At 38.4% G+C, this 16545-nt stretch overlaps 1 protein-coding gene across 2 annotated transcripts in view; it reads right to left on the reverse strand.

The window, feature by feature from the left end:
- PDHX (pyruvate dehydrogenase complex component X) overlaps nt 1-16545 on the reverse strand; it is an 81340-nt gene that overhangs the window by 47263 nt on the left and 17532 nt on the right. For both annotated transcript variants that reach the window (XM_047776009.1, XM_047776008.1), the window contains exon 3: nt 118-218. In XM_047776009.1, coding sequence (XP_047631965.1) covers nt 118-218 — 101 coding nt within the window. The remainder of the gene's footprint in view (nt 1-117; nt 219-16545) is intronic.

Below are 16545 nucleotides of genomic sequence, written 5' to 3' on the forward strand. Positions count from 1 at the left end.
TACGCAGAGGTAATACACAGTAAACAGAGAGGTAAAAATAAAAGGTAACTCAATTTCAAGGAACTTTACATTTAAGGAATCTTCATTCTGTTGAAGACAATCAAAATAAAAACTTACCACTATTTTGGCCAAGATGCCATCATCACTTGCATCTAAGGTAACCACAGCTTTGTCAGTCTCTATTTCACATAAGGCATCTCCAGCACTCACAGCTTCACCTACAAAACAAGACTGGGTTTGTTTTTTTTTTTTTTAATATGAGTATTAGTTCTGAGAGGTGGTGTGTGTAAAGTGTGTAAAACACAATAAATACCAAAATATTCAGTAGGTATTTCTGGGCTCTGGAACTACAAATAATTCTCATGTTGTATGCGTATTTCTCTACATGTATGTATCTAGGTTTGCTGTATTTTTCAAAAGCTCTATTATGGACATAAATTATTATTTGTTATAACAAAGTTATTACAGAGATTACTGAGCAAAAAGGAAATCACCTTTTCTAGACAACAGCAAGGAATTACGTGTATCTTCCTCTGAACAAACCAATTTCACACCTCACATTCTGTCCTTTTTAATATATTTTGACTCTTATTCCTTAAGAAAACAGTTTTACACTTAATCCCACTTCTCAGCTAAAAATGTGAGTTCAGAAACCCTGTTGGCACCACAGAGCATAAATGAATAAAAACATTAAGCATAAAGAGAAAATCAAAGACACAGCTTAGGTAAAATAAGTAACATTTCTGTGCAAAAGAAACAGTACAAGTATTCAAAAATGCTGAGCAGGACCGGACTTGCTGGTTTCTGGGTCTAGAAGCAGCTTGTGGAGAGGAAGGGTGAAGTTCAGTGGTTTCCTTTGGACCACAGGGAACTAAAAGTGGCCTGCTGAAGCGGGGACTCAAATTGATTCTCTGCTTAAAGCTAGAGCTGGATCAGGGTTCCTCTACCCATATCAGGAGGCTGGTAAAACTAGCAACCAAAACCTTTAACTAGAACTATGGCTTGAAGTCACAGCAGCTGATCTAAGAAGGTAAGGAACAAAAACACTACTTCAATTCCAGGAATGGAGCTAAACTACCTTCTGGTTTCATTACTGCATCTGTCAATATCCCTAACACCAATAGCAAAATCCTTAGGTTGAGGGGTGGGAATAAAGAGACTCAGGGGACAGGTGGGAAGACATTAAAACTAAAACAAAAACATTCACTCAAAAGTAAATTGCAAAACAAAGTTCCAAAACATGAATAAATTTAATGCTAAGAAAGAAAACCATAGACATTAGTTACTGGCATAGAAATTCATTTCAATGCAATCCATTTAGTGCAACTCATCAAAGATTTAAAAATAAGTATCTTAAAGATGTTAAGAAAAAGAAATGAAGGTATAAGATCTATCACAAGAATGAGAGATTAAAAAAAATGATGTACAGAAATGCAACCCTATCAGGTTGAAAGAAAAAAACTAATTAGAAATCTTGGAAATGGAAAATATAATGAACGGAAAAAAAAAAAAGAAACAATTAATGGCAAATATTTTACACTGGACATAGTGAAAGAATGGATGAGTAAATTAAAGGTGGCTTCAGTGAACTGCCTGGAACTTAATATGGGCCCACAAAAAGAAAACAGAAAGAGCAGTTAAGGGACATAAATTGAAGCTGCAATATTTGTCTAAGGAAGAAATGGGGGAGAATAGTGGAGAAGCAATAAATGAAGAGATAACTGCTGAGAATTTCCCAGAACTGAACAGAGATATATCTTCAAAATGAAAGAGTACTGAATGAGTTTATCTATGGTGTATTGATTAGGAGGGGGTCCAAGTGAGCCCTGAAACTTCCTGGAAATATCCTGTATCTTAACTCGGTGGTGGTAATCTGGATAAATGTGTGTGTAAAAATTAATTGAGCTTATACGTTCTGCAGATAATACCTTGATTAAGAAAATTAAACAGAAGAAAAGAGTGTTAGATGGTATAAACATGACTCCACATTATAGGTACACTGTATAGAAATTACATGCTATCAACAACGGAAACACAATCTTAGAAGCTATCAGAGGGAAAAAAAAAATAGATTACCTCAATGGAATGACAGACTGAGAGCACACTTCTCAGCAGCTGCAATAGAGGTCAGAAGACAACGGAGTAATATCTTCAAAAAGCTGAGGAAAAATAACTGTCTAGAATTTTATATGCAGCCAAACCATCATTCAAGGATGAAGGAAAAGTATTCTTTAGACATATAAAGGCTAAGAAAATTTACCACTTATTTATGAGCTCTTACAAAAATGCAGTTCAAAAGGAAAAACAGACACAAAGGGGGACCCGTGGGCTACAAAAACAAGTTACCACAGAAATTGGTAAAGTATTAACTATTAATCATTTAAATGTTAATTTCAGAGGGGTTATAAAAGTTTATAACCCAAATGCTATAAAAATAAGATGAATAAGTAAATTTTTAGGTGATAAAACATGCTAAGAACTTTGATATGATAGGAGGAAAAAAATACTAGGTAACTCTAGACTCTACTGGCAAAATATAAATATGTGTCCTAAAAACATACTGGTGTACACTAAAAATGGAAACATAACCTACAGAATTCATGAAAGTAGAAAATATAGGAAATAAGAAAAACTATTATACATTGAAGGCAGACACATGAAGAGAAAAAAGCAAAGGATAAAAGCAGAAAAACCAAAAAATGGTAGAAATAAATCCATCCAAACATATCGGTAATTACAATAAATATAAATGGATTGAAACTGCCTACTAAAAAGCAAGAGATTATCAAAATGAACAAAAAATAAATAAAATCTGGGTAAATGCTGCTTACAAGAGACAGACCTAAAACAAAAGCAGAACAAAAAATAAGAGAAAAATATGAAGAATATAAACACACCCTCTCACACACACAGCAAAAATAGCTGGTACAGCAATAGGAATAGATACACTCAATAGGAGAATATGAAGAAAAATCTAAAACATTGAGATAACAAATACACTCTAAAAGTTCACTGTACTGAAACTACTTCACTGTATACCAAGAATTTCATATAGATAGTTATATCTCAGTTAAAATAGCTCAGAACCACCAATATAAACTATTTTAATCAAATAAACTTATCTGTTAGATATTTACCAACAACCTAAAAGGTGCTTGGTCTAACCCCAAGGAGATTTTCCTATTCAACCAATATTTATTGACAATGTATTAGGGCACTGAGAGGATACAGCAGTGGAAGAAAAAAAGGTTAAAGAGTTCTGAACTCAAGAAACTTCCTTACTATCTTGTAACAATTAATTGGAAATTACATGCTATGGGAACCTTTAGGAGGAGCATCTAATACAGTTTTTAGAAGGTTACAGAAGGTGTCTTTAAAAAAAAAAAAAAAAGATATCTAATCTGAGCCTAAAAAAGACGAGACAATTAAGCAAAGGGGCAAGTGATCCAGGCAGAAGGCACAACATACTCTCCAGGCAAAAGGGAACGGGAAACTTAGGAGGATCTGGCTAATATTACCTGAGAGAAGTGATGAGAGATTAGGCTGATGAGGTACACAGGAATCAAACCCCAAAAGGAAACTTCTCTGTCATACAGAGAAAGCTACAGTGCCAAATTATACAATCTTACATTACTTCTTTACATGACAGACTTTTTAGAGTAGTTAAGATAGACTGTATTTCAAAAGGAAAGGAATTACACCATAATGTTTCTGCTACAACCATGGAAAAAGCAATTGAGTCAGGCAAACTAGCAATTAAATACTTCTTCTAAGACCTAGAAAAGAAATTCTGGTCATAGAAAAATAATAATGCTTTATCATTTGTGATTGCTTATTTTAAATTCCAAACACCCTTTGAGAACCACTCAAAAATTCTCCCTCGTAGGTCACCTAGATGATTTTGTTCCCATTCCTGAATGCCTATAGTAGTTTTAATTTGAAATGAATCACAAATTACATGATGAAATGTTACTACCATCACTTACTTTTTTAAAAATTGATTTTCCTCTATTTACCAAACTATGAGCTCCTTCACAATAGGAAGGGAACAAACCTTATGTGTTTTACATTCTACCTCATTCCCCAGGACTCCAGCTCGTGCCTCAGAAAATAACTGTAATAATATCACAACTCATCATTTCCTCATAAGGTATATATCAAACTGTCCTTTATGCAGCTTTCAGTTCTAACATTTAATTTGTAGCATGCTTCTAACATTTAAAAACTTAGGTATTCTGTTTCCTTTTTATTTTGATTTAATTACATACCTATTCACATAATATAAACATCTATATTAGCTATATTAGAATGCTGAGAGCGAGAGAAAATGTAAAGAAACACACAAAAAAACATCTACCATGTGGTGTACTACCCCCAAGAACCACAGCAAGGTTTAAAACACTGTATTATTGGAAGTTCCCATTGTGGCTCAGTGGTAATGAGCTCAACTAGAATCCATGAGGACGGGGATTTTATCCCTGGCCTCGCTCAGTGGATGAAGGATCCAGTGTTGCTGTGAGCTGTGGTGTAGGTTGCAGACACAGCTTGGATCCCATGTTGCTGTGGCTGTGGTGTAGGCCAGCTGCTGCAGCTCTGATTCAACCCCTAGCCTGGAACTTCCATATGCCTCACAGGCAGTCCTGTAAAGAAAAAGCAAACAAACAAACAAAACCCACATTGTATCATTTTATAAGGCACATTACTCAATATAATGTGAATGCCAAAGAAAAACTTTGAGATAAATAGTGAGCCATGAAGATTCCAAATACAATCAGCTTCAGCCTTGATCAACAATTTAGTGCTGTGATTCGGAAAAGCTGCTGGCACAGGAGTTACAAGGAACTCTTACGACTCAGACACAGTTTGTAAATTTATTGCACTGATGCTGGAAAACCTGGGCATTGTGGTATATCTGTCCCTAAATAAATGTTGTTTTCTCCTCTTCGATGCTGCTGTAAACAGTGGCACCCATGTAGCTTCTGACTTTTCCTTTTTAATGTTTCATATGAAAACTACAAGCTACCTTAATTTACACGTTTCCTCATTGTAAATAAGCTTGTCTTATCTGGATTTTTTGTGTGTATCTGTTCTACCAATTAACTTCTTTTGCAGTTTTAATCCAGTATTATTTCTCCTAGCTTGTTTTGTGTAAAAGGTGAAAAATAAAAAAGTTGGAATCCCCAGCCCCTCGCCCAAAAAATTCCAAGCTCTGACACTAGTAATCTTAATCACAAATTACTTAATCTCTCTGACTCTAGGGGTTGTGAATGTGCAACTATTAAAAAAAACAAAAACAAAAAACCATGCTCTTCACATACCTCTCCAAGGAACACTTAGCAACATCTTTAGGTGAAAAAGTTACGTATGTTATTAATAATCATCAAGAACAGACTCATTCTAGCTCCCTGCTCCCTCCTCTATCAGTTCAGGCAGATCACTCAACAAGCACTAGTGTATAAAGCATGTATAAGTAGGCACTAGGTATAAACACAACAATACAATATGGTTCCGCTCATTGCAAGTTCAGTCTGGAAGACAAGACTGAGAAGCTAGAACACAGCATCACAGCTGGTGTGAGGTGACAGACGGCTCCTCAGCTGCCACGTTGATGGCTGACTGGCTGGAGAAGGAGATGGCAGACTTGCCGTGTTCCCGCGTGTCCCTGTGCCATCTCCCCGTGGTGCGGGTCAGCAGCCGAGGCGGAGCGGACCCGGAGCGAGAGTGCGGGCCCCAGGAGGGGCCAGAGCAGAGGCCCGCCCGGGGGCCGCTCCCCAGCACCGAAGCCAGCATCATCATCATCCTGTTCCTTTGTCCAGATGGGCGGCTGCCAGGGCTGAGGACTGACGGACAGAGGCTTCCCTTGCTCTTTTCAATTCTCGGGATGAAGAATAGTCTTGATAAACACAGTTAATGGTGATGTTTATTAACTAAACACATCCCATGACTTTCACAAAATAGTTCCGTTCTGACAAAAGGTATTTAAAAGGGGTGTGTGTGGTGGTCGTGGTAGGGGAGAGTCACACTTAGGTGCATATTAAAAAACAAACAAACAAAAAACCTCTTCTTAGCACTAAGTTCAACCATAATGACAAGCATGATTACAGACAAAAATATTTCATTCACGCAACAAATATTTACTCGCTGCCCCGATGGGAATGACGCAGTGCAAGATCCTAAGGCAGGAGTTCCCGTCGTGGCGCAGTGGTTAACGAATCCGACTAGGAACCATGAGGTTGCAGGTTTCGGTCCCTGCCCTTGCTCAGTGGGTTAACATCCGGCATTGCCGTGAGCTGTGGTGTAGGTCGCAGACGCGGCTTGGATCCCGCGTTGTTGTGGCCCTGGCATAGGCCGGTGGCTACAGCTCCGATGAGACCCCTAGCCTGGGAACCTCCATATGCCGCAGAAGCGGCCCAAGAAATAGCAAAAAGACAAAAAAAAAAAAAAAGATCCTAAGGCAAAAATAGCAATAAGACAGACCTGCTTCAAGAAGTCCCTAGTCTGGGAGTTACCGTCGTGGCGCAGTGGTTAACGAATACGACTAGGAACCATGAGGTTGCGGGTTCGGTCCCTGCCCTTGCTCAGTGGGTTAACGATCCGGTGTTGCCCTGAGCTGTGGTGTGGGTTGCAGACTTGGCTCAGATCCCGAGTTGCTGTGGCTCTGGCGTAGGCTGGTGGCCACAGCTCCGATTCGACCCCTAGCCTGGGAACCTCCATATGCCTCGGGAGCGGCCCAAGAAATAGCAAAAAGAAAAAAAAAAAAAGTCCCTAGTCTGACTGGGGAAGAATACAAACAAGCCAATCCCACCCAGTCAGTGCCTGTGGCAGCATGGAGGATGGAGGAGGCCCCCAGTGAGTGTTTGCCAACTCTTTTCACTTCATCTCACACGAAGATATTACTTGCATGGCCCAAGAACCCAGGTAACCTGATTCCTCGCCTATCTGAAGTCCTGCTCTGAGGGTTGAAGGCATGAGTGGTAGTTTGAGAAGGAAACTGCTGGACAAAGTTAACCTCCCTTACATTCTTCTGGCTCTCACATGTCACTGCATGGCCCATTTCAAGTACTCAACATGTGGGTGGCTGGCGGTTACTCTATTAGACCGTGCAGATAGAACATTTCCAAAAGCCACAGAAAGGTCTATGGAATAATACTGTAATCTACAATTTACTCACCAATTCTAGTTCTGACATAACAGAAATATTAATAATAAGTGTAAAAAAGCATAATGATGGAATGCTATCCAGCAATAAAAGGAAAGAACTGCCAATACATGCTACAATGTGGATGAACTGCCAAGTCATGCTAAATCAAAGAAGCCAGTCAGAAAAGACGTCATATTACATGTTTCTATTTACATGAAATGCCCAGAAAGGGCAAAATTTGAGAGTCAAAAACAGATGAAGGCAGGGATAGGAGAAAGAAGCGACTGCAACCAAGCACTAGGGGTCTTTGTGGGGGGTGATAGAAATGTTCTCAAAATGGATTTTGGAGATGACTGTACAACTCTATACATTCACTAAAAACCACTGTATTATGCACTTAAAATTGGTGACTGTTACAGTGTGTAAATTATACCCCAAAAGCTGTGAAAACAGTATATGGAGCATACACTCAAGTTATTTGTGAAATTCATAATATGAGAAATTTTCCATTTTCACACCCCAAAAATGTAAACAAATCCCCAGAAAGAACAGAAGTCAAAGCCTCACCTACATTAGAAGCCAGAGACCCATTTAACACTCTAGTAGCACCTGGTGATCACAAGTCACACAGTGATAAACTTCTTCAAGGCGGTTTTACTTCTGAATTTTACACATTATTATATTAGATACAGTCCAAGATTTACACAAAAATTATTTGAAATATTCAAAACTCCCAGTCACATGACAGAAGGAATGGCCACGTAAAATGACAGCCTCTGAGGGAAAACATACTGAGAGCAGTAGCTACAGCACTGGTGAAGCAAGTTCTGTGTTTGTTCCTTACAACATGTAGCCAAGTACTTGACATAAATCTCTCAGCCTAGTTTGGTTCCAGCACTTCTGGATATGCGCTTAAATATCTCACGAAAGAAAACAATGTTTTTACAGACCCTCAAATATTCTCTCACAAAAGGGGAGAACAAGAATATTTTCTTCTTTTTTGTTATTTTAACAGTGTGGACCTTTCAATTGATGAAAAACTAAACTATATCCACTTTAAACTAAAAATATCTGAAGCACACTTCCCCTGACAAATAACAAACTTGTTATAAAAATGTGGAATTACAACTCAATTCACCTTTCAAGTGATTTTGAAATTGTACATGGTACCTAGCACCTCTGAACTGTTTTCTCAACTAATTTAATGATACATATTCTTTACTCAATCCTCAGACTGAAATTAAATAGTCTAATATTCATTATAAGACTACTTTTCTGTAACATTCATGGGATCACCCAATACGAGAGTTTTGTACACTATTTCCTTATGAGAGATGTTATCAAGAGGATGTGACCACTGGAGCTGTACAACAGCAATCAGAGGGCCCTCACCCCCTCCCCGTCCTTGGAATATGCATTCTGCTTGCATTCCCAGTGCCAGAAGGTGCCCAAGGACACAGCCTTGCCATAATACTGTGGTGCTGAGATTATCTGGACAGTGTACATGATTGAGCCCAGCTAAGGCCTCTGTATACTTATAAGATTCTGGTGGGTGATGTGGAGGTCTCCTTGTCCTGTGCCCACTGGAAGCAAGCCCCACATCAGAGTACCAGTCTGCAGTGGTGTGCCTCTTTCTTCCTTCTCTCTCTCCTCTCCATGTACAGGACCGATCAGGAGAGGAGGTTGTGAATCAACACCATGACTTTGAAAAAGAACAGGAGATTCTGCGGGGGTGGGGGGGGGGGCAAAACGACTCTCACATAGTGGTTATTCAGTAAATAGTTAATAAATGAACAAATCTGTGCTCAAAACTCAGCAATGAATGACTTGTTGCATGATCTTGGCCAATGATACCACCTCTCTCAGTCCCAGTATCATCATCTGTATCATTTGGAAATAAGTATCATACAGAATTGTAAAAATTGAAATACTTGATATAGGTAAAACTTGGTATATAGGTAAAAACTAGGTGACTAACAAATGGTCAACCTGTTTATCAGACTCTACATTGGAGACATTCTTTTGCAAGACTGTATTTGAAGAAAACAAAGCTTACTGGTATCACTAGGGAAAAAAAAAAAAAAAACAACAATGGGAAGCTGAGTTATCTATCATATAATTCTAAAGCCAAAGACACATCTTAGATCTCGTCACTCCCAGATATTTCATGACAGAGTGTGAACCCTAAAAGACAAACCTAAGCCAGAGTTCTTTTCATTGCACTCTTACCACCTTGCTTAAAACACACACACACACACACACACAATAGTTGTGACCAGAGTCTCAGATTTTCAAGAAACCTTAGTTTTGTAAGACCAAACTGCTATAGACTAAAGCTTATCAGATAATTAGCCTTAGTTTAAAAACAAATTAGATTTGTAATTGGCTAACTTTTTTCTTTGTCTTTCTGCCATTTCTTTTTCATGAAAAAACTTCAATTCGCTTAATGTTTGCAAGCCTAAACTTATTGTTTTAAATAACAGTGACCATATAATAAAGATCTCAAGATAAAATTTTTTAAATAGGAGTTTCCGTCGTGGCTCAGCAGTTAGCGAATCCGACTAGGAACCATGAGGTTGTGGGTTCGATCCCTGGCCTCACTCAGAGGGTTAAGAATCCAGCGTTGCCGTGAGTTGTGGTGTAGGTCGCAGATGTGGCTTGGATCTGGACTTGCCGTGGCTGTGGCATAGGCTGGCAGCTAAAGCTCTGATTAGACCCTAGCCTGGGAAACTCCATGTGCTTTGGGTGGGGCCCTAGAAAAGACAAAAAGACCAAAAAAAAAAAAAATTTTTTTTAAATATCATAGTCATTAAGAAAAAAAGGTATATAAAAAGTTTTCTTGAAGAATATAAATGTTTTCCATACATAATGACTGAACCAAGTTACCGTAAATGTATAAAGCACCAAACATACTTAGATTATTATAAAGTCATACCCAGGCGTACAATAATAAATGTTAAAGAAATGAAGTAAATTATACTAAAAAAAAAAAAAAAATCACAAATCACAAAGGTGATGAACTTCAAAAAGAAGCCAGAGAATTATGGAGAACCAAGGATTAAGACTGCTCTCAATTATTTATGTGTACTGGTAAAGAAACATGTCTCCTCAGTTGGTAGATTATAGAATTTCAAATGCAACCTTCAGAGAAACGGGTTCTGGGGGCTGAAAGCACATCCTGGCTTGTCTGATATGAAAATAGCACATGTAATCAAAAGGAAAAAGAACAGAATAATGAAACCATTTGTCAACGGGCTCTTCATCATACGTGCCACATTCTAGTGGGTGTAAGTAATGTATCATTCTGCCTGTGACCCAGGAGTCTAAGAGATAAATGTGGTCCAAAGAATCCTCTTACCTTCTTACCTACCTGCTATCAGTTCTCAGTGTGAAGAAATTTAATCTTTTTATAATGACTGTAAAAGGCTGTTCTGCCGCTGAATCATTATTTAATGACACCAACACTCAGTCATACTGAATATGGAAATAACCAAAGCTCTGTAATCCATCAGGAAAAAAAACCTTAAAAATAGATTCCACTTGACTGCATTATTTATAAAGGTGAAACTTTCTTAGATACTGATAATTATTGTAAAAGATGGCAGCAGCCATGCAGAGCTGGTTGCTCAAAATGCTTCCTAAATGAAGTTCTGACTCTTTCATTTATACGACATACGTCTTTCTCAAATTCTAGAAAATTCTCTGCCATTTTTAATCACACTTTAAACCAAGCTTGAGTTTTTCATTTCCTAATTTTAGAGACAATATTTTTCATTCCTAGAAGTTCTATCTGTCCTTTTCAAATTTGTCTGGATTTTTGGATAGTGTTTTTCTTTTTTCATATTTTCAATTCCTTCTCTTATATGTTTTGTCATTTCAAATATACATTTTTACATATCTATTAATTGGAATTAAGTGAAGTTCTTGAAGGTCTAATCCTGCTGCTCGTTATGCCTAATGACTTTTGTTCCTAAAAGACATCTTCCGTGTGTACTACTAAATTTAGAATCATGAATTCGTGGTAAGTGGGACTTTATCTGGGAATCTTGTGTGGCTTGGATTAGAGGCTGTGTCCTTCCAGAATCATGGCTTCTGCCAAATGACCCAGCAAGACCATCAGCCCAGGACCACTTTACCTCTACCTGTGGGTAGAATACAAAGACAAATACTAGAAATTTGAATTCCAAAGTCTCATGAGGAGAGGCCCATGAGAGAACATTTTCAAGGAAGTAGGCATTTTTGACCCATCTAGATCCCAAGTCAAACAAATATACCTATCTGTTAACATATGGCATTAAATTCCATCCATATGCAGATGACTCTCAAATTCCTATTTCTAAGTCAGACCTCACTGCTGAACTTCAATTCCTATAATCAACCGACTACTGAACAACTTCCCTTAAATATCTAATAAGCATTTCGAACTTGACCACATCCAAACCTGGACCTAAATTCTTGATGTCCTCTCCTCCCCCCAAACCCATTTCCCAGTCTCAGTTATCCACCCTTCCGGCTCAGGCCCCGGGGCGGGGGGGGGGGGGGGCATGTGGTCAACTCCCACTCAAGTGACATTCTGGTATTGCTGACACTTGGTGATTCCTTCTTGCTGTATTACGTTCAACTTAAATTTGAAAAATGTCTTAAAATTTCTATCCGTAGTGAGCAGAACCCTGATCACATCTGTTTAGATGGTTATGCTGACAAGAAGTCCTCAGGACTGATTTTTCAAATGTGAGCAGGTAAAGCGAACTACTTAAATTATCTATAGTTAGCTTTTGATACTGGCATGCTCTTAGGGCCTGTTCGATTCAGTGCAAGGCTACCAACAGCACTCAAGAATGCATGTAGAGGAGTTCCCGTCACGGTGCAGCAGAAACGAATCCGACTTGGGACCATGAGGTTGCGTGTTTGATACCTTAACCTCACTCAGCGGGTTAAGGATCCGGCGTTGCCATGAGCGGTGGTGTAGGTCGCAGATTTGGCTCGGATCTGGTGTTGCTGTGGCCGTGGCATCGGCTGGCAGCTGCAGCTCCAATTCGACTCCTAGCCTGGGAAATTCCATATGCCATGGGTGCAGCCCTAAAAAGCAAAAAAAAAAAAAAAAAGCACGTAGAAACCACTTCCCACAAATAACTATGAGTGTGGATATATCTTGGCTTTAGGATAAGGACGCTCACAGACATCTTGCTTCCAAGACTTTACATAACTTGAATGTCCCACTTTCTCATTTTTTAAAAAAGCCTATGTATTTTCTAAGGACCAGCTCAAATAGTTCTTCATCTGCAAAGTCTTTTCAGATGCCTGTCACATTTCCTGCTCTCAGCTTACTCTCCACTCTACCAGTATATTTACTAATTCAACCACTTAAGAGTGTTGCCAGGTCTGTTCTAATTACTATGCTAGTCACAACAAGAAAAGGAAACATATTAAAACTCAGAAACACTCATGACTAAGAGACAGAAGTAATGCTTCCAATCCGATGCGGTATGTAGCCTAACAAGGACCAGTCATGCCCATCTGGACAGCCTGACTGTATCATGCTTCCCAACCTCCCCACTGGCCCAATCCACAGTCCCCAGCTCCACCATGAGGCCCCTTCTGCAATCTGTCTTGTTGCCTTTCCTAGCACCCCAGCTGCCCTCTCAAGGAACTGGGGCCTTTCCCCAAACTCCCAAGCACATCTGGCTAGGGTTCTGAAGTAAAGATTTGCAGCCTTCATCCCAATCCCCATACTTATCCTCACTGCCATGAATGGAATCACAGCATAACGCTGGAATCACAGCATAATGCTGTCAGACGCTGAACACCACCACCTAAATTCTCTAAGCAATTTTGTAAGCATTAGGCTGGACCACTCAATACCAACATTTGCCTGGATGACCTCCATGCCCACTGGATCACATAAAGAGACCCCAGAAGCCCTTGCCAGGGCTAGCCTCTGGAATCAGGCAAGTCCTCCCAGGCCATGTCCTTCATTCTTAAGTCATTCTTCCCTCTGCTCTTGCCATTTTTAACACTTGATTTACCATTTCTTTTCTTTTTTTTAATTTGCCATTTCTTAAGCTAAAGGAAGCATAATAACAGCCATGGGGAACACATCTAGTCAATTTCTCCATATATCTCTGTACCAAACACAGAGACAGAAGATTCATTTCTTTCCTCCACAAAAGTTGGACATGTTGCAGAATGAAATCATAGCGAAAGATGGCTACAAGGAGAGCTAAAAGAAGCCACCAGGAGTTAACACCTGGTTGGGGGGGAGTTACTCTACCAACACAAGTGGTAGTAACCAGAGGAAGGGAAAGGGAAAAGAAAGCAGCTGTAAGAAAAATTATATATATAATATATAAATATGAAAAAATATAAAAGAAAAAAATAAAAAGTCTCTTCTCCTTCACATTAATTTTTCCTCTGTCTTTCTATACCACGAGCACTGTAGCATCCTTATCTCTTTGGCCCTCATATGCTTAGTCTTATTTTTTAAGCACTACACTAAAATCTGGCAAAATAATTATAATAGCCAAGGTATGGCAACAACCTAAGTGCCCATCAATGAATAAATGGGTAAAGACGTCAGATATATGCATATACAATGGAATACTACTCAGCCATAAAAAGGATGAAAATTTATTTGCAACAACATAAATGGACTTTGAAGGTATTATAATAAGCGAAATAATGATTTCACTCATATGTAGAATGTAACAAACAAAACAAAATAAGTGAACAACAAAAAAAAAAAAACCCCAAAACAAACATGTAGCTACAGCAGAGAAAAGAGCAGCTATCAGAAGGGAAGGAGGCAAGGGAAGGAGGGAGGGCAACATGAGTAAAGAGGATCAGCTGTATGGTGACAGATGGAAACTTAAGTTTTTGGTGGTGAGCATACTATAGTAAATCAAAAGTAGCAATACAAGGTTATACACATGAAACAATGTCATAAACCAATGTTACTACAATAAAAAATGTATTTTTAAAAAGCTGGCAAAATGGTTGCTATAAACAATAGATTAATATGGCTTTATAGGTAATACTGTAGCAAATATTCTCTTAACAACAGCAAGATTCAAATTTCACTGGAGCTTATAAGAAGCTGAGGAAAGAGTAGTTTCTCACTCCATGTTATATCCCAAAGGCTACTGATTGTACAACTTTAAAAATATATATATATATACATATGTATATGTACAAAAATTTCAAATATATACAAAAGCTGTGAGGAACATTAATAAAGCCACATGTTATCCAATTTGCACAACTGTCAACTGGCTCATGAACAGTTATACTCTTATCCTCCCACCAGAGGTATTTTGAAGTTAATGCCAGACATACTATCACTTCATACATTAGGTATTTCAACTCATATCTCTTACAGATGAGATTTTTTAAATTATAACCATGAACAAAATAAGGTCACTACATTGGAACTGGTCTTTTAAATCTCCTTTAAGCTACAGTTCCCTTACCTCCTTCCTCTCCCCACCTCCCCAAATTTATTTGTTGAAGAAGCTGGCCTATAGAAATCCCCACAGTCTGGATTTTGCTGATATACTCCTCATAGTGTCGCTGAATACATCTCTCTTTCTCCTATATTTCCTGGAAAATGGTAGTTACTGCTGGGTTGATCACACTCAGGTCAGTTTTCTGGCAAGTCAGTCTAATAGTTGGTGGGGTGTACTGTCTGGTTTTCTGATATTAGCAACCAATGATGATCACCAGCTATATCCCTTAATTTATTAGAGGGTGCAAAAGTATGATACAGTGACATTCTATCATTCCTCTGTCTTTTAAAAGTTGGGATATGCCAATAATTAAAAAATTATTCTCATCAACTACTTGGTGACTCTGAGCTATGGTTCTCATAGGAAAGTCAGGGAAAAACACTTGAGTCTTTCCACTTACTACCAGTTTTCAAAATGAGTTAATCTAATAGCATCCCCTAAAGTAGAACAACTATTAGTGTCTTCTCCAGTATTACTGTAAAGTTCAAATTCGAATATATTTAATGTGTTTCAATTGACTGTAGTTATTATACTTATTGATCCTCAAATTGTCCCACCTTTGGCTTCTGAGTCCCCTTTAGGATGCCCTCAGGAGTTTTTGATAACTGATTTGCTTTCTAAATTGACAAGATGTTACAAATTCATCTTGTACATTTTCTGCTCCAGACCCAGAAGGAGCTATTTTCCAAGAAGCGTTAGTTTACTTTGGTGGGAAATGGCATTTAGAGACTACAGTCTCTCTGCTAGGGGGGGCTCACTGCTAGTGGGTTTGTTGTTTTCCCAGGCCCTGCCAGGGAAAAGAGCTGGAACATTTACTCATAGGATCTTTCTTTAACATTAGCTATCTTTCACCTATTTTTCCTTTAAACACCACCAAATGGCTGGGTTCCCAGTAATAGCATATTGATCACCCATTTGGTTTATCTCATAAAATTCATTTTAAAAAAACCTTAGAATAACAATACCAACATAACCACTATGAGTAAACAGTTTCAGATATTTTTAGAGATAGCGTTGTTCTTGGGTTACAATTTAGTAAAGATATATAGTCAAGTTTAGTGACATCTGAAATAGCTTCTCTCTGCACGGTTATATCAGCAACTCAATATATAATTAGGTTCTGTTCCACTTGGTTTCAATTTTTAGGGATCTTCTAAAATTAAACTTTGTTTTAAAATTAGGCAAAATATGTACACTGTTTCAAAGTTAAAGATACAAAAACAAGATATATTCAGAGAAATCTAGCTTCTACTCCTCTTGTCACCACACTGTTCCCTCTATTGCTCTCTAGGTAACGATTTTTTGTTGTTAAATTTTCGTTTTATCAGAGTTTCTGTTGTGGCTCAGTGGGTTAAGAACCCAACATAGTCCCCATGAGGATGTGGATCCGATCGCTGGCCTTGCTCAGTGGGTTAAGGATCCAGTGTTGCTGTAAGCTGCAGCACAGGTTGCAGGCACAGCTTGGATCTGGTATTGCTGTGGCTGTGGTATAGGCCTGTAGCTACAGTTCAGATTCGACCCCTAGCCCAGCAACTTCCATATGCCACATGTTCAACAGTAAAAAGATAAAAAAAAAAAAATTTGGTTTTCTCTTTTCTTTTTAATTTTCCAAATACTGGTACTCCCATTCCTTTCTTCAATAAATGATACTTACTGTATCTACTGGTCTTCACCTTGCTTTTTCCTTCGAAGACCACTTTACAATAGCAGAATACTGAATAAGAGAATGAAGAGAGACTCTCTATTCTATGATAATATTCTTCATTTCTTTTTATAGTTGTGGAGGCAGCATAAGTCATTCATCAAACTCTGTATGGACCAACATCTATATTGTTTCCACCTTTTGCTACTACAAACACTGTTGCAGTTCATTTGTGTGTTTTTTCTTATTTTTGCCTTGAG

Source organism: Phacochoerus africanus, chromosome 4 (genome assembly GCF_016906955.1).
Source record: "Phacochoerus africanus isolate WHEZ1 chromosome 4, ROS_Pafr_v1, whole genome shotgun sequence".
NCBI lineage: Eukaryota > Metazoa > Chordata > Mammalia > Artiodactyla > Suidae > Phacochoerus > Phacochoerus africanus.